General features: G+C 46.9%; 2 protein-coding genes across 9 annotated transcripts in view; one reads left to right on the top strand and one right to left on the bottom strand.

Annotated features, from left to right (window-relative positions):
- Positions 1–18,715, top strand: part of Nca (neurocalcin homolog) — a 472,011-nt gene that overhangs the window by 121,567 nt on the left and 331,729 nt on the right. The gene's annotated exons all lie outside the window — the stretch shown is intronic.
- Positions 11,506–13,695, bottom strand: LOC138365668 (mediator of DNA damage checkpoint protein 1-like). Its single transcript, XM_069326159.1, has one exon. The coding sequence runs from the start codon at positions 13,693–13,695 to the stop codon at positions 11,506–11,508; it is 2,190 nt and encodes a 729-aa protein (XP_069182260.1).

The following is an 18,715-nucleotide window of genomic DNA, read 5'->3' as shown; positions in this document are numbered from 1 at the left end:
CAAAGATTATAATAATAAAATAACTACTACTAGAAACAAACACTGTTTAACTTACATGAAATAAACAAGCAAAGTAAAACTTGATAATTAACCCCTAACTAGTCAAATCTAATACAATAATAATAATAATAATAAATAAGCACTTACTGAAACATTATATAACGACAAAAACATTCAAAAAACAGTCATAGAAACTCGACTGAAACCTAATAGAAACATAAAAAACAAATCAAACTAGACACTAAAACAATTATTATATGGCATAATTAAACAACTGTAACAGTGTAAAATATAGACACATGAAATGAATGACAACAAAAATGACAAACCATGGGGGACTAAAGCAAATAAAACCATCAGAATGAACTATAAATCAAAGTCCAAGGCCTGCTGTGCGTTATACAGTGTAGAATTGAACAGTTGAAAGATTACTTAGCAAGGGCCGCAGCTCCTTGATATATAAGGATTCCATTATTCTCAAATCTGACTGACCATTCATGTACATCTGACCATTCAAGCAAGGAGAGCGGTGAGGGGTGTGGTGTGGTGGGGGGTGGGGGACTGTTGGGTGTATGTTGGAGGATCAGGAGGGATGGAGGGGATATAGGGTAGATGGGAAGATAGATTGGAGAGGGTAGGATGGTGGGAGAAGGGATTAGAGGTGGGAGATTGAGAGGGTGGGACGGTGATGGGTAGTTGGGGGGGGGGGGTGTTAGAGGAGAGGATTACCTTGAAGTTACCTTGAGATGGTTTCGTGGCTTAGCGTCCCCGCGGCCCGGTCGTCGACCAGGCCTCCTCGTTGCTGGACTGGTCAACCAGGCTGTTTGACGCGGTTGCTCGCAGCCTTACGTATTAATCACGGCCCGGTTCATTAGGTATCCTTTGGAGGTGCTTATCCAGTTCTCCCTTGAAGCATCACCACACAACCTAAATACCCGTCTCCGACCACTCACATTAAACCTGGCCACAGCTACCAGACGTGTGGCCATACACGCCCTGACATGCAGGGGGATGTGTCGTGAGGTACACATCCCAGGGAACAGCTGCTTGGGTTTACTGAGGGCGTGTTATAAGATGTGAAAAGTCACGTTGAGGGCCAATTGGTCTCTCTGTCTCTCTCTCTGTCTCCCTCTCTCTGTCTCTCTGTCTCTCTCTCTCTGTCTCTCTGTCTCTCTCTCTCTCTCTCTCTCTCTCTCTCTCTCTCTCTCTCTCTCTCTCTCTCTCTCTCTCACTCTCACTCTCTGTCCCTCTCTCCCTCTGTCTCCCTCCCTCCCCTCCCCCCTCCGCCACTTCCCCCTCCCTCTGTAACAAACTAGGCTGTTGTAAGAATTATCCAGAGTGGTTTATCGACAAAAGAGAATGGGAAGCTGAGCCGCATGGTGACCTGACCCCCAGGGGAATTCGCGGTGGAAATAACCGACGCTTTGTTCATAGCTGCGTATAATGAACCATCCTATAGTATTCAGCAATTTAGAGAAAATTAGCCTTTATTCATTTTGCATTAAAATTGTATTGTATAATAGTACTGGATACAATATCAAGAGTATTCTAATTATTGAGTTTAAGTCACCATCAGTGACGTCACGAATCAGATCTAACTTTTGAGGCGGAGTGACCGGCGGTCATAGGTCATCAGGGGTTGACAGGTCTACTATTTCTCAAAGTTTTAATAACCATTTTTGTGATCGGGAACAGCTCTGCCGTTAGATGTTTGTAATTTAATTCAGTAAAATAATTCAACCAGTCTGGATCAATTAAGTACAACAGAGTTTAATTGTTATAACTTAACCTTGCTAAAGTAACTGGGTAAGCGATGCGGAACAATACAATACTCTGTCTGGGGTAGTCCAGACAAGGAAAAGAGCAGTGTGGTCACGGAAGCAGCTGGGATAAGAGGTCAACATCTTACCTCTCCCCAAGAACAGCCCCCAACACCTAGAGCTGTGGTCGCCCAAGGTATAGTTGCTATTGTTAATTATAGAAATAGTCTTCTCATTTGCCACTCAGGTCAAGTAGGGAGTGTTAAAGTGATAGGGAGTGAACATATTTAGATTGTGTTTTAGTTTTCTTTTAATAAATTTGTTATTAATTTGCATTTTATTGTTTCCATGTGTTTTATGTGTATACTTGTCCTGGTCACGTGGTCCACACGAGGCAGAGTTGCATTGGGCGCCGATTCTAACATCGAATCGGAATTATCATTACCGTGTAATTTATTCCACACTCAAGGTCATCGTTTATAGTGGGGATCAAGCCCCTAGGTTGATTAATTAGCGTGATCGATCCAGACCTCGATCATTGCTCTTGTATTACTGGTCTGGTGGTGGCAGCAGAGGTGACTCTAGGGTTTTGTTCAGAGCTTAGGTCACGTCATACTGGGTGTAGAATCCTAAGTCGGTCAATCGTCTTAGGACCACGTGGCGTGGAGTTGGCTTTGGTAAAAGTTTTGGAGTCCCTTGGTTTAGAAATAAAAGTAAGAATACGGGTAGAGGGAGTAGAAAGAAGGAAGTAAAGAGAGAGGAACCTAACCCGTGTTACACCTCCCTCAAAAGTACAAGGTATGGAGCTTAAAGCAGCAAGCCAGAATAGTTGAGGACAAGTCTGGGATGTCAAGACCAGCTCAGGAGATCAAGAACCGTAGTGGCAATCTGTGAGAGAGAGGGAGAGAGGCACGTGAAGTGGCACTCAAGGAACACAAGCACCAGGCTCAAGAGGAGTACACACACGCCTACTAGAAGCAGGAAAGGAGTTAAAAGCACACACAGTATAACATGTGCAGGGGACAAACACAAGGGAATAGAATATTTGAGTTTTATTGATTTAAAATGGCACAGGGGGGAGGGGGGAAGACCCGTTACCTTGAGGTGCTTCCGGGGCTTAGCGTCCCCGCGGCCCGGTCGTCGACCAGGCCTATCGTGGGGTATACCCTGTGGGGTATCCCTGATGCAGGTTTGGGATCAGCCCCTCTGTTAGGGTATATCTTGAGGTGATCTTGATGATTTCGGGGCTTTTAACTATCTACATCAGAGGCCCGAGACTGTTCAACACGCTTCCACTACACATAAGGGGCATGACTGGCCGACCCCTCATAGTGTTCAAGAGAGAACTGGACAAACACCTCCAAAGGATACCTGATCAACCAGGCTGTGACTCATACGTTAGGCTGCAAGCATCCGCGTCCAACAAGAGGTCCAGCCGCAACCAAGAGAGGTCTGGTCGGGGACCGGGCCGTGGGGACGTTGAACCTCGAAATCATCTCAAGGTAACCTCAATGTAATTGTACCCCCCCCCCTCCCTACCCTTTAATCATACCCCACACACCTGTACCCTTCCCCCAACTCCTGTTCCTTCCCCCCCACTCCTCTGCCTTTCCCCAAAGGCAAAGAAGGCGCGCGCGCGCGCGCGCGCGCGCACACACACACACACACACACACACACACACACACACACACACACACACACACACACACACACACACACACACACACGCACGCAGCACGCACACTGGTGGCTGGAGACTAGAGGGCCACCAGATTGGTTTACGGGCGTCTGTCATAGCTCACTTTTATTGACACGTGACGCTGGCCGGCGACACCTGCCTCTCACCTCACAGCCTCACAGCTCAACACACACACACCTGCCTAGGTTTCCTTGCCGCAAACTTCCAACGTTTATATCACATTTTACCAATTTTTTTAAAGATGAGTTGCTGTTTTTTTTTTTTTTTTTAATGAGTTGCTGTGTTTTTTTTTAATTACAAAAGCAGATTAAGACGGGCTTCAGGGAACACAAAGATTATCGTCAGAAAGAATTGGTTAAGGTGAGGAAACTAACCGGTAGTTAATAAATAAAGTTTATGTAGAAGGAATGAAAGACATTTATTTTCTTTCGGGGAATGTTGAATGCCATTTGAGTCAATACAAGATTTATTAGGATGGTAAATGTTTTCGATAAACTAAAGAATTAGGTGTTGCTCTTTTCAGAGCTGGAGAAATTGCTGACCTGGAGAGCGTGCGGAGATACTTTACTGCTAGAATCTACTCAATAAAATATCTAAATTATTGGTAGCGACTAAAATGCCTAAATATGCATTTCTATATATATATATATATATATATATATATATATATATATATATATATATATATATATATATATATATATATATATATATATATATATATATATATATATAATACACACACACACACACACACACACACACACACACAAGAGTTCTTTCATTCTTGTTCAGCCACTAGCAAGCATGTTTCGGGCAAGTCCTTAATCCCAATTTTTTCCCCGGAATACGACATACCAAATCGTTTAACAACCAGGTACCCATTCACTGCTGAGTGAACAGAGGCTACAGTTAAGGATTGACGCCAAGTAAATCCTCCCCGGCCAGGATACGAACCCAAGGTCAAACCGCTCGCGAAACGGCAGACGAGTGTGTTACCACTTCGTCACGGGAACTGCTAATCAGGGACTTCTAGAGCGCAGGTGAGAGGGAGACGTAATTTACACATGAAAAATATTAAAGAGGCTGGTTGCCCGTAATTTAGTGCTGGTACTGGTTGTGAAAGCACCACCTGTAGTTACTGCACCATGTAGGCAGGCTTATTTTTCCACTTGTTAAATTCCATTTATTTTTTTCACCACGTTGGTGGAGGCCTGGCCTCAGGCCGGGCTCGGGGAGTAATATAACTCTCGAGACCCTGTGCAGGTTCGCTCCAGGTATACCTTAAGGTTATATTGACGTGGTTCTGAGGATCAATGTTCCCGAGGCGCAGTGTCTGACCAGCCTCCGGGCTCTCCGTCTTATCAACCATCCTGATGGTCGCGGCTCCTCGCAGTCTGACGTAGGAATCACAAACTGATTAGGTGCCATTTGAGGTTTTTATTAAGGTCCTCCCTATTGAACAAGGAAAAAAATCAAAGTTGGCATAGCTTTTAATTCTGCAGCTTTCAGGTCTCTGGGCATTTCTTTGTTCTTCTAAATCTAAATTAATTTCTTGAATTTGTATGTTTCTAATAATTGCATAAGATAGTCTAAAGTCATAATCAGTATTTTCTTTCCTGCAAGCCTCATTGGCCAATCTATCGACAAAGTCATGTTTTCCAACTCTGGGGAGAGAGCCTTCTGCGTTACTGTTATTGCTGTCATTATAAGACAAGAGTCATGAGTCATGTATACAGAACTCTGTATAAACATCAGAGGTCCGCGGTTGTTCAACATCCTCCCAGCGAGCATAAGAAATATTGCCAGAACAACCGGGGACATCTTCAAGAGAAAAGAAGTGTCGGACCAACCGAGCTGTGGTGGGCCTGCGGGCCGCTCCAAGCAACAGCCTGGTGGACCAAGCTCTCACAAGTCAAACCTGGCCTCGAGCCGGGCTTAGGGAGTAGAAGAACTCCCAGAACCCCATCAAGCAGGTATCCTGGACCTAACGTGTGTGCTGCTGCACTTCCCATGTAGTGCTATGCGGTATATAAACATTTTATCCAATATTACGTCCTGATCTACATGGTAGAGAAAGAGGCAGACATACAGAGTAGAGATGTGCTGACATGTGTTGGGGTGCCATAACGTGTTCCCTTTTGTTACTGTTATTTGTCATAATTTATCTTGGATATGTGGAAGGGTGCCCCATGGTACTGTGCTTGCTTCCTTATTCTTTCTCATCGGGACACAAACTATAGTACCACATCATACTTTGCAGACGAGACTAGAATTTTTATGAGAGTAGGCAATGTAGATAACATAGCAAACCTCCAAATTGATGCAAATCAGAAAATAATATAGTTGTATGGCTAGTTGGTCACTTAACCTTGATTTAACGGAGGGAGGTTCTTGACGGCAGTTCATACAACCTCTCCTCTTACAAAGAACGTCGCATTTCGATCGTATGCGTTACATAGGGCCAAAAATTGTCGTACTAGAAAAATGGAAGCGGCTCGCGAAGTGACGTACTGTCCAGTTTTCTGTTGTGGGTTCTCTGGTTGATACCTGGTTGATGGGGTTCTGGGAGTTCTTCTACTCCCCAAGCCCGGCCCGAGGCCAGGCTCGACTTGTGAGAGTTTGGTCCACCAGGCTGTTGCTTGGAGCGGCCCGCAGGCCCACATACCCACCACAGCCCGGTTGGTCCGGCACTCCTTGGAGGAATAAATCTAGTTTCCTCTTGAAAATGTCCACGGTTGTTTCGGCAATATTTCTTATGCTTGCTGGGAGGACGTTGAACAACCGCGGACCTCTGATGTTTATACAGTGTTCTCTGATTGTGCCTATGGCACCTCTGCTCTTTACTGGTTCTATTCTACATTTTCTTCCATGTCGTTCACTCCAGTATGTTGTTATTTTACTGTGTAGATTTGGGACCTTGCCCTCCAGTATCTTCCAGGTGTATATTATTCGATATCTCTCTCGTCTTCTTTCTAGTGAGTACATTTGGAGGGCTTTGAGACGATCCCAATAATTTAGGTGCTTTATTTAGGTCCTTTAGGTTTAGGTTATTAGGCTTTAGGCTTTAGGTTTTAGGTTATTTAGGTATTTAGGTTTAGGTCTTCTGGTAAGTGAGGAGAGGCCACTTTAATTTAACCATTCTCTTGAGGTTAGGAGGAGGACGGGCTGGTTCATACACTACCAAGACACATGCGAAGGTCGAGGAGGAGCCAGCGCGGGTGCGATACGTGATTGGCGGCGTGTTTGGCGCAAGTGTGGGGTGGCACTCGAGCCATCACTGGAGGGTACACGCATGCTGCTGGCCACGTCGACGGCCGCGTGTGTGGTGGGGGAGGGTGGAGGAAGGGGGGTGTTGGGAATCGCCGCTCTCCGTGTTTGTTGACGTTGGTGCTTGCTTCATGATGTGCAGCGACTCAGCCTTCGTGGAATCTGACACACAACCCCCACACCGCAGACTCCTCGTCTTCCTCCTCCATCTCCTCCTTTTCTTTCTTGTCTTTCTCCTCCACCGTCTTATCCTCTTCCATCTCGACCTTCTGCCTCGGGTGGCTTCTCCATTTACTCTCGCTGTTTAGTACCACCACCACGTCGACACCTTCACCACCACCACCACTTCCATTGTCTCTTCCTCTATCTCTTTTTACACGTTAGCTTCTCCACCTCCAACCTTTTATCTGTTGTTGCCAATCACTTGGGCTGGACGGTAGAACGACGGTCTCGCTTCATGCAGGTCGGCGTTCAATCCCCGACCGTCTATAAGTGCTTGGGCACCATTCTATTCCTCCCCCCTTCCCCCCGTCCTATCCCAAATCCTTATCCTAACCCCTTCCTAGTTCTATATAGTCGTAAAGACTTGGCGCGTCCCCCTGATAGTGTTAAAAAATCGCCATCGCACAGGATGGTTAGTCATACAGAGGCATGTGATGAGTAGTCTGCACTGGCAGACTCGGGGGGGGGGGCATTATGATGATATCATCAAGAACACAAGAGTGAGGAAGTTTCTCACTAAATGATACTAAATGATACTGGTGATACTAAATTGTTACTGTGATATTTGGGTCAAAGTTTTAAATGGAGGCGGGGGTTATCTCCTCTTGTTTTCACTGTACATTTACAGCTGTAGCAGGAGGGAGGGGGGGGGGTTTACTAGGGCGTGGCCATGGCCACCACACCCTCATCACTATAGTCTCCAGCGTTCTTATCATACTGCAGTCTGTCTGTCTGTCTCTCTCTCTCTCTCTCTCTCTCTCTCTCTCTCTCTCTCTCTCTCTCTCTCTCTCTCTGTCTCTCTCTCTCTCTCTCTCTCTCTCTCTCTCTCTCTCTCTCTCTGTCTCTCTCTCTGTCTCTCTCTCTCTGTCTCTCTCTCTCTGTCTCTCTCTGTCTCTCTCTGTCTCTCTCTCTCTGTCTCTCTCTCTCTGTCTCTCTCTCTCTGTCTCTCTCTCTCTCTCTCTCTGTCTCTCTCTCTCTCTCTCTGTCTCTCTCTCTCTCTCTCTGTCTCTCTCTCTCTGTCTCTCTCTCTCTCTCTCTGTCTCTCTCTCTCTCTCTCTCTCTCTCTCTCTCTCTCTCTCTCTCTCTCTCTCTGTCTCTGTCTCTGTCTCTGTCTCTGTCTCTGTCTCTCTCTCTCTCTCTCTCTCTCTGTCTCTGTCTCTCTCTCTCTCTCTCTCTCTCTCTCTGTCTCTCTCTCTCTCTCTGTCTCTCTCTCTCTCTCTCTCTCTCTCTCTCTCTCTCTCTCTCTCTCCTCTCTCTCTCTCTCTCTCTCTCTCTCTCTCTGTCTCTCTCTCTCTCTGTCTCTCTCTCTCTGTCTCTCTCTCTCTCTCTCTGTCTCTCTCTCTCTCTCTCTGTCTCTCTCTCTCTCTCTCTGTCTCTCTCTCTCTCTCTCTCTGTCTCTCTCTCTCTCTCTCTGTCTCTCTCTCTCTCTCTCTGTCTCTCTCTCTCTCTCTCTCTCTCTGTCTCTGTCTCTCTCTCTCTCTCTCTGTCTCTCTCTGTCTCTCTCTGTCTCTCTCTGTGGCAGGAGTTGCATGCCATGGCTTACCGTGAAAGCGTTGTGTCCCCCAGTGTGTGTGTGTTGCCACGGAGAATTTGTAATATACAGTTTGTCACGTGTTTGTATTTTTCATATAAACTTTTAATAAAAGTGTTTGATAAAGCCTTGCAAAACACCTCCCCCCCTCCCCATAAAGCTTACAAGACTGTAAAGCGGGTGCAAGGCTTACCGAGAATGGATAAGAGCTTTTTCAAAGAATTGATAACGTTTAGCTTTATAGCTTTTAGCTTTAGCTTCTCATATAGTTTTTAGCTTTAGCTTCTCATACAGCTTTTAGCTTTAGCTTCTCATATAGCTTTTAAAGGCCTTGTGCTGTTCTGTCTGCCTCTCGTCAAGAGGCAAGCGTTGTCTGCTGCCTGGTGCTACCGTGAGGTGATTCCGGGGCTTTAGTGGCCCCTCGGCCCGGTCCTCGACCAGGCCTCCACCCCCAGGAAGCAGCCCGTGACAGCTGACTAACACCCAGGTACCTATTTACTGCTAGGTAACAGGAGGCCATGATTCTTGGTATCAAACATTTAAATGTCTACTTACAAATCCAATACACTTTTCATAAATCATGGCGGACTAGATTGCTGTTATTATATAAAGTACGGTACCCAGCGATGCCCGGGTCTCCCCCCCCCCCTCACCCCCCCCATCCCTCTCTTCCCTTCTCTCTCACTCCGGCACTGTCCCTGTCAGCACTTCTGTTTTCCTCTTCCCTTCCCCCTTCCTTTTCCTTTCCCATCTCCCCTATCATGCTTATTACATCCTGAGCCTGGCATGAACCCTGTTATGCAGAACCAGTGGTACCTGTCTCTATTGAGTGGTACCTGTCTCTAATGAGTGGTATCTGTGTCTAATGAGTGGTATCTGTGTCTACTGAGTGGTACCTGTCTCTAATGAGTGGTACCTGTCACTAATGAGTGATACCTGTCACTAATGAGTGATACCTGTCACTAATGAGTGATACCTGTCACTAATGAGCATGTGTCTTACAACGTTCCTGTTTTGTCAATACTGTACTTAAAGGTTATTTATTCAGTTGATCGTGGTGGTGTGTTGGTGTAGGGGAGGCTTGTGTCCACGCTGAGCTGGTGTTAGCACACCTGCCGTGTATTTCGACAGATGTGTACCGTCACAGTCACACACACCTGGCAATGACCTCAGAGCCTTCGGTCACTGTGGTAACCGCCCCTGTCGCTCCTGCGTATGTCAGCAGTCTCTGCACCGGTCTCCTGTTGGGTGATGCTTTCTCGAAGGCTTTCTGACAGTCCGAAATGACCTAGTCCGCCAACCCTTCTCTCTGTTTGCTCATCTCGGTGGCCCGGAACAACCGTGGACATCTTCAAGAGAAAACTGGACTGTTTTCTAAGAGAAGGTCCGGATCAGCCGGGCTGTGGTGGGTATGTGGGCCTGCGGGGCCGCTCCAAGCAACAGTCTGGTGGACCAAACTCTCACAAGTCAAGTCTGGCCTCGGGCCGGGCTTGGGGAGTAGAAGAACTCCCAGAACCCCATCAAGCAGGTATCAAGCAGGCCCGTCCATAGAACTGTCATCACGCTAGCGTATGTCTAATGAGACAGGCCATTCTCTCTTCTTAACAGGTACCACCAACCCTTCTCTCCGTGTCCTCTACTGGCCTTATATTTATGAACATCTCAGTCTACCTGTTAACACTTATTTGGAAAATGGGAAGCAAACGGATAGCATGATTTTACGTATTAGGGAAACGAAATCAATGGCAAAACCAATGATAGGTTTGTATTTTCGGTGCTGTGGTGTGAAGTTGAAAGTGGCCACGTCATTCTTGGTGAATGTAAAGGGCATGCGTGACGTCCAAGTGACGTTAGGGGCGGCACTGTTTGTCAAACCATTAGGACGCCTCACTAAACACACACCTTGATCGTGGAGCCTTAAACTGGTAAGCTTGAGACTTGTAGTACGCTATTTAGTGTGTGTGTGTGTGTGTGTGTGTGTGTGTGTGTGTGTGTAAACACCGCCTATCTCCTGGAGAGAAGCTGCTGGCGCACGCACCTTATGTTTAGTTAATTAAGGTAAGGAAGAAGATAAGATGTGTGTCGTAGCTGGCCCGAACGAGAACGATGCTTCAGCAAATACCAGTGTTGACTTGGTGATGTCTGTATTTAGCTTACGAGAGTTGTTGCGATTGGGAATGGTTTAATATTTGTCCTCGTCTCATTTTAGAGACAGTTGAGAGGGAAATATTGTACATTGGTGTATCGTCTGAAAGCTCATTGTAAATAATGGCGAAAGCAACAGCCGTGTCAATCAGGTTATTATTAGACAAACCTATGTCTAGTGGGTGACCTGATCACCCACTAGACATAGTGGGTGATCAGGTGAACCACCTTACCTTGAGGTGCTTCCGGGGCTTAGCGTCCCGGCGGCCCGGTCGTCGACCAGACCTCCGGTGAACCTAGGTTACCGGTGGAATTGTAGAACACTAGAACTCTGGAAACTAACTACAGGTAAACAGCAAGATAAATTGTCTCGGATTTGAGCCTACGCAAGAGACAAGGCGTTTAACCCCCTGGATACCTAATCAACCAAGCTGTAATTCATTCGACAGACTGCGAGCGGCGTTGTCTAACAGCCTGGTTGACCAGACCACCAACTTGGAGGCGTGGTCAGAGACCGGTCCGCGGGTTCGTTGATAATAAGGAATCACCTTAAGATATTCTCAGGGTATTTGGAGCGGGTCTGCGGGCCGCTCCAAGCAACAGTCTGTTGGACCAAGCTCTCACAAGTCAAGCCTGGCCCCGGGGCGGGCTAGGAGAGTTGAAGAACTGTGATTGTGACGGCTATGGAGACCTGCGTTCTACAAACACAAACAACCTAACGGACCTGGCAATCACTAAGAAAGCCCGGCCCCAGGTCGGCCTGCGATAGCACAACTCTCGAAATCATTCATAGGTAATACACAGGTATGAGTAGAGCGACACCCTCCCCCACCCCCCTTTCCCCGGCATTTACAATATATTCTAAACTAATATAACTTCAAGTATTAAGAACACATTCATTATAGCGGCTTGGAATAAATCCAGAGAGGTAATAAGTTTGTTTGTTTACAGTGATGGAGTGGGCAAGAGGCGGCACGAGACGCAGGGCCCACACTCCTCTTTGGTTACATGATCTGTGCCGCAACACTGCTGGGTTGTTGGTGTGGTCTTGTGCTGCAACACTGCTGGGTTGTTGGTGTGGTCTTGTGCCGCAACACTGCTGGGTTGTTGGTGTGGTCTTGTGCCGCAACACTGCTGGACTGTTGGTGTGGTCTTGTGCTGCAACACTGCTGGGTTGTTGGTGTGGTCTTGTGCCGCAACACTGCTGGGTTGTTGGTGTGGTCTTGTGCCGCAACACTGCTGGGTTGTTGGTGTGGTCTTGTGCCGCAACACTGCTGGGTTGTTGGTGTGGTCTTGTGCCGCAACACTGCTGGGTTGTTGGTGTGGTCTTGTGCCGCAACACTGCTGGGTTGTTGGTGTGGTCTTGTGCTGCAACACTGCTGGGTTGTTGGTGTGGTCTTGTGCCGCAACACTGCTGGGTTGTTGGTGTGGTCTTGTGCCGCAACACTGCTGGGTTGTTGGTGTGGTCTTGTGCCGCAACACTGCTGGGTTGTTGGTGTGGTCTTGTGCTGCAACACTGCTGGGTTGTTGGTGTGGTCTTGTGCTGCAACACTGCTGGGTTGTTGGTGTGGTCTTGTGCTGCAACACTGCTGGGTTGTTGGTGTGGTCTTGTGCCGCAACACTGCTGGGTTGTTGGTGTGGTCTTGTGCCGCAACACTGCTGGACTGTTGGTGTGGTCTTGTGCTGCAACACTGCTGGGTTGTTGGTGTGGTCTTGTGCCGCAACACTGCTGGGTTGTTGGTGTGGTCTTGTGCCGCAACACTGCTGGGTTGTTGGTGTGGTCTTGTGCCGCAACACTGCTGGGTTGTTGGTGTGGTCTTGTGCCGCAACACTGCTGGGTTGTTGGTGTGGTCTTGTGCCGCAACACTGCTGGGTTGTTGGTGTGGTCTTGTGCTGCAACACTGCTGGGTTGTTGGTGTGGTCTTGTGCCGCAACACTGCTGGGTTGTTGGTGTGGTCTTGTGCCGCAACACTGCTGGGTTGTTGGTGTGGTCTTGTGCCGCAACACTGCTGGGTTGTTGGTGTGGTCTTGTGCTGCAACACTGCTGGGTTGTTGGTGTGGTCTTGTGCCGCAACACTGCTGGGTTGTTGGTGTGGTCTTGTGCCGCAACACTGCTGGGTTGTTGGTGTGGTCTTGTGCCGCAACACTGCTGGGTTGTTGGTGTGGTCTTGTGCTGCAACACTGCTGGGTTGTTGGTGTGGTCTTGTGCCGCAACACTGCTGGGTTGTTGGTGTGGTCTTGTGCTGCAACACTGCTGGGTTGTTGGTGTGGTCTTGTGCCGCAACACTGCTGGGTTGTTGGTGTGGTCTTGTGCCGCAACACTGCTGGACTGTTGGTGTGGTCTTGTGCTGCAACACTGCTGGGTTGTTGGTGTGGTCTTGTGCCGCAACACTGCTGGGTTGTTGGTGTGGTCTTGTGCCGCAACACTGCTGGGTTGTTGGTGTGGTCTTGTGCTGCAACACTGCTGGGTTGTTGGTGTGGTCTTGTGCCGCAACACTGCTGGGTTGTTGGTGTGGTCTTGTGCCGCAACACTGCTGGGTTGTTGGTGTGGTCTTGTGCCGCAACACTGCTGGGTTGTTGGTGTGGTCTTGTGCCGCAACACTGCTGGGCTGTTGGTGTGGTCTTGTGCCGCAACACTGCTGGGTTGTTGGTGTGGTCTTGTGCCGCAACACTGCTGGGTTGTTGGTGTGGTCTTGTGCCGCAACACTGCTGGGTTGTTGGTGTGGTCTTGTGCCGCAACACTGCTGGGTTGTTGGTGTGGTCTTGTGCCGCAACACTGCTGGGTTGTTGGTGTGGTCTTGTGCCGCAACACTGCTGGGTTGTTGGTGTGGTCTTGTGCCGCAACACTGCTGGGCTGTTGGTGTGGTCTTGTGCCGTATGTTGCTGCCCTCTCTTGCTGCTCTAAGTCACCACCAGCTTGTACTGTGGACGGTGTTGTGGCTGTGGTGGCTGTCAAGAGGGTGTGGTGCACCACTCCCTTCCGTGCACCTGAATTAATGCAGGTTGGGATCATGCAGTGCACCACACCTGGGGCACTCCCATGATAATTTCTGCCACCAGCGTGCATGCATGCATGCACACACACACACACACACACACACACACACACACACACACACACACACACACACACACACACACACACACACACACACACACACACTAGTGCTGATGGAGTAACGAAGCAAAGGAAATAAAAAAAGTGTTAGTAAATCTCAAGTTACTGGATAAGAACTGTATAAACATCAGAGGTCCACTGTTGTTCAACGTCCTCCCAGCGAGCATAAGAAATATTGCCGGAACAACCGTGGACATCTTCAAGAAAAAACTAGATTGTTTCCTTCAAGGAGTGCCGGACCAATCGGGCTGTGGTGGGTATGTGGGCCTGCGGACCGCTCCAAGCAACAGCCTGGTGGACCAAACTCTCACAAGTCAAGCCTGGCCTCGGGCCGGGCTTGGGGAGTAGAACTCCCAGAACCCCCATCAACCAGGTACCAACCAAGAAGGATCGGAGAACACATATGAACATTCAACCCATCCGCTCAACTAATAGGTCGCATTATTTATATCATAGCCAACAGTACAAATGCAGCACACTCGATGGGTTAGGTTGGTTGTGCTTGGGTTCGCATATTCCTAGTTAGGTTGGATTTGTTTACGGAATGGTAAATCAGAATATCGGCCTGGATTATTACATTCAAAATATCGGCGGGATTTAGCCTGGGCAAGCAAGGACAGAAGACGATTAATATTAAGCTTAGGTGGTTCACGAACAAGTGTAATCAAGTTGAAGCTGAATGCGTCGGGGATTAAAATATCATCAGTGTCTTAGTTGATAAATATAGTGACTGTGAAGTTACAGAGAGAGAGAGAGACCATCCTCGTGAAAGGAAATGTACTTACATTAACTAGTTGGTGAAACCTACTAATATGTAGTGATGGATCACCAGAAAGTGTCAATATTTAGTGATGGACCACCGGAAAGTACCAATATGTAGTGATGGACCACCAGAAAGTAACAATATGTAGTGATGGACCACCAGAAAGTACCAATATGATAGTGATGGGCCACCAGAAAGTACCAATATGTAGTAATGGACCACCAGAAAGTGCCAATATGTAGTGATGGACCACCGGAAAGTACCAATATGTAGTGATGAACCACCAGAAAGTACCAATATGTAGTGATGAACCACCAGAAAGTACCAATATGTAGTGATGGACAACCAGAAAGTACCAATATGTAGTGGTGGACCACCAGAAAGTACCAATATGTAGTGGTGGACCACCAGAAAGTACCAATATGTAGTGATGGACCACCAGAAAGTACCAATATGTAGTGGTGGACCACCAGAAAGTACCAATATGTAGTGGTGGACCACCAGAAAGTTCCAAAATGTAGTGATGGATCACCAGAAAGTACCAATATGTAGTGATGGACCACCGGAAAGTACCAATATGTAGTGATGAACCACCAGAAAGTACCAATATGTAGTGATGGACCACCGGAAAGTACCAATATGTAGTGATGGACAACCAGAAAGTACCAATATGTAGTGATGAACCACCAGAAAGTACCAATATGTAGTGATGGACCACCGGAAAGTACCAATATGTAGTGATGGACCACCGGAAAGTACCAATATGTAGTGATGGACCACCGGAAAGTACCAATATGTAGTGATGGACCACCGGAAAGTACCAATATGTAGTGGTGGACAACCAGAAAGTACCAATATGTAGTGATGGACCACCGGAAAGTACCAATATGTAGTGATGGACCACCGGAAAGTACCAATATGTAGTGGTGGACAACCAGAAAGTACCAATATGTAGTGATGGACCACCGGAAAGTACCAATATGTAGTGATGGACCACCGGAAAGTACCAATATGTAGTGATGGACCACCGGAAAGTACCAATATGTAGTGGTGGACAACCAGAAAGTACCAATATGTAGTGATGGACCACCGGAAAGTACCAATATGTAGTGGTGGACCACCAGAAAGTACCAATATGTAGTGGTGGACCACCAGAAAGTACCAAAATGTATACTGTACCCAGGTCACATTTCGTATGAGTTGTGTACCCAGGTTCTGGGTGAAATTACACTGAGGTGTGTGTGTGTTCAACGTCTCAGTCCTCGACAATGTTGAGGATTAAGATATAGTGGCGAGCGCTATACTCAGCTTCGAGTGGTAATATGAGGCAGGACGGGACCCGGAAACTAGTAAACCAGTCGGTTGACGGCCAAGAGGCGGGTCCTAAGAGCTATAGCTCTTCCCATCCCCCGCAAACCTAGGCGAGTACACTGTTTAAAACACCTGGACTCACACTTGAGGCCCAAGTACTAAAGCTTAATCGCAAAATCACTCCAAACTTAGAAATGATAAATTCCTTATTGTTTAATTCAAGATGCAAGTATTTGTATAATAAAAGAATTACCATAAAAATGACTACCTTAATTTAAACATAAAAGAGCATGGATGGCTGGCTTTACATTTTATCTATATATTTATTTTCCACGATATTCGCTTCGGCATAAACAGCGGGGATAGTAATTAGCTGGAAACGTGCCTATTGTTATGGTAATGATAAAAACGTGTTGAGCACCGGACTCTCGCTGATAAAACGTGGTTATTGTGCTTCACTTAATATCGCAGTGTTGTTGTCGAATTAGAAGCCCTCTCATGGCAGGACGTGTATATATATATATATATATATATATATATATATATATATATATATATATATAATATATATATATATATATATAATATATATATATAATATATATATATATATATATATATATATATATATATATATATATATTTTTTTTTTTTTAATTATGGAAGGGAGTACCACCTGGCTGGAAGAAGGGGGACCCATAGCCTCGGAGGAAACCACACATAACGCATTGGAGGGAATGTAGGTCCCCTCCAATACAGTTTGTGTGCTTTTCTCCTACCACCCCCTTCCCTTTTTTTTTCTTTTTTCCTTTATTGTGTATTTAAAGGTTACAAAACATACAAGACAAATGCCTAAAGGTTATGGATCTCTTGAAGCTCCTCCGCTTCTGGACAGGAACCGAGGACGCAGCAAGCATTTCCCCTCTGGATCGCCACACTGAGACGCTGAAATAAAAAACTGGAAGCCCTTGGGTCTCTGGTGACGTCAATGAGCTTGGAACCCAATTCCTTGAGAAATCCCAAGGCACTCTTGCCCCAGGGGCCATGCGTCTCAGACGTTATGGGAACAAAGAGGTATTGACCTTCCAGTCGCCTGTACCTGAGTGATTTTGCTGTTTTCCTGTGGTTGGCCGCCCCACCTGCTTGATCAGCTCCGAAGTGTACATAGGTGTCAGCCAGGGTGGATACACATGTGTAGTCCCACACCAACTGTCTACCCTCCTTCCATGGGTATATGGTGATGCCATCAGGGCGAAGTGCCGGGAAATCCGGGTTTTGGACCCCGGATAAGGAGTACCGAGGCGAGGTTCTCTCTCCGCTGGGCACCCAGCTGAGACGAGGCTTCTCTTGATGATGTCATTGACCTCGTTGTGTCTTGCATGCCAGCCCTTTGTGCTTCCGCAATGCAACCCATGCAGTCCGTATTGGTCTGCTTCCACCCTGTTGCAAATACACTTGTATTCAGTGTGAATTGGGGCACCAAGGCGGAGGGCCACTGCTACACGAAGGGATTCTGGATCTAGGCGCGTGCCCATTGCTGACATGGGTACTGCCAGGAGGAAGTCTCCTGCATGGGGGGCACGCACTGCTCTGAGGCGGGCTTTCTCCTTGTCTGATGTTGCGACGCTGAGCATATATATATATATATATATATATATATATATATATATATATATATATATATATATATATATATATATATATATATATGTCGTTACCTTGTGCGGCCCGGTCTCTGACCAGGCTTCCTGGTTGCTGTACTGGTCAGCCAGGCTATTGGATGCGGCTGCTCGCAGCCTGGCGTATGAATCACAGCACCTCCAAAGGATCAGGTATCCTTTGGAGGTGCTTATCCAGTTCTCTCTTGAACACTGTGAGGGGTCGGCCAGTTATGCTCCTTATGTGTAGTGGAAGCGTGTTGAACAGTCTCGGGCCTCTGATGTTGATAGAGTTCTCTCTGAGTACCTGTTGCACCTCTGCTTTTCAACGGGGGTATTCTGTACATCCTGCCATGCCTTCTGGTCTCATGTGATGTTAATTCCGTGTTCAGATTTCGAACTATTCCCTCTGATTTTTTCCACGTGTAAATTATTATGTATCTCTCCCGCCTGCGCTCTTGAAAATGCAGATTTATACATTTAAATCGGTCCCAATAATTGAAATACATTGAGTGGATTCTAACAGTAAATTATCTTTGCACGCTCTCCAGGTCAGCAATTTTTCCATCTTTGAAAGTTGTTGTTAGTATGCAACAGTACTCCACCCTAGAGAGCACTAGTGTCTTGAAGACTATCATCATCGGTATAGCATCTCTAGTTTGGAAGGTCCTTGGTATCCAACATGTCATTTTTCTTGTAGTTGTGACGGCTACTTTATTATGTTCTTTAAGGGTAAGGTCTTCCAACATGATTAATCTTAGATCCGTTGCATTGCTTTTCCGTTCTATAGTTTGATTTGACTGTGTTTTATATGTCGTCTTCGTTAATATATTTACGTTTTTTTCCATAGTGCAGTAACGGGAACTTGCCTTCATTAAATACCACATTATTTTATGTGGCCCATTGAAATGCCTGATTTCTATTTGTCAGTGCGAGAGAGAGAGAGAGAGAGAGAGAGAGAGAGAGAGAGAGAGAGAGAGAGAGAGAGAGAGAGAGAGAGAGAGAGAGAGAGAGAGAGAGAGAGAGAGATGCGTGCGTGTGTGTGCCTGTTGACTGTAGCTAATTAATCTCGGCAGGATCATGATGGTCGCGCCCATCATGCTGATGAGGTGAGAAAACTTGCTAATATGAAAGGTTGGACGATCATCAGGTTTTGGCGCCACATGCGCGCGCCGCCTCATACAATACTTCCATCTCCGCCGCGCACCTACACTGCGCACCTTGCTCTCCGCGCGGC

Source organism: Procambarus clarkii, chromosome 17 (genome assembly GCF_040958095.1).
Source record: "Procambarus clarkii isolate CNS0578487 chromosome 17, FALCON_Pclarkii_2.0, whole genome shotgun sequence".
NCBI classification, from domain to species: Eukaryota; Metazoa; Arthropoda; class Malacostraca; order Decapoda; family Cambaridae; genus Procambarus; species Procambarus clarkii.
Note: the sequence above shows the minus strand (reverse complement) of the source record. Positions and strands in the feature narration are given on the sequence as shown.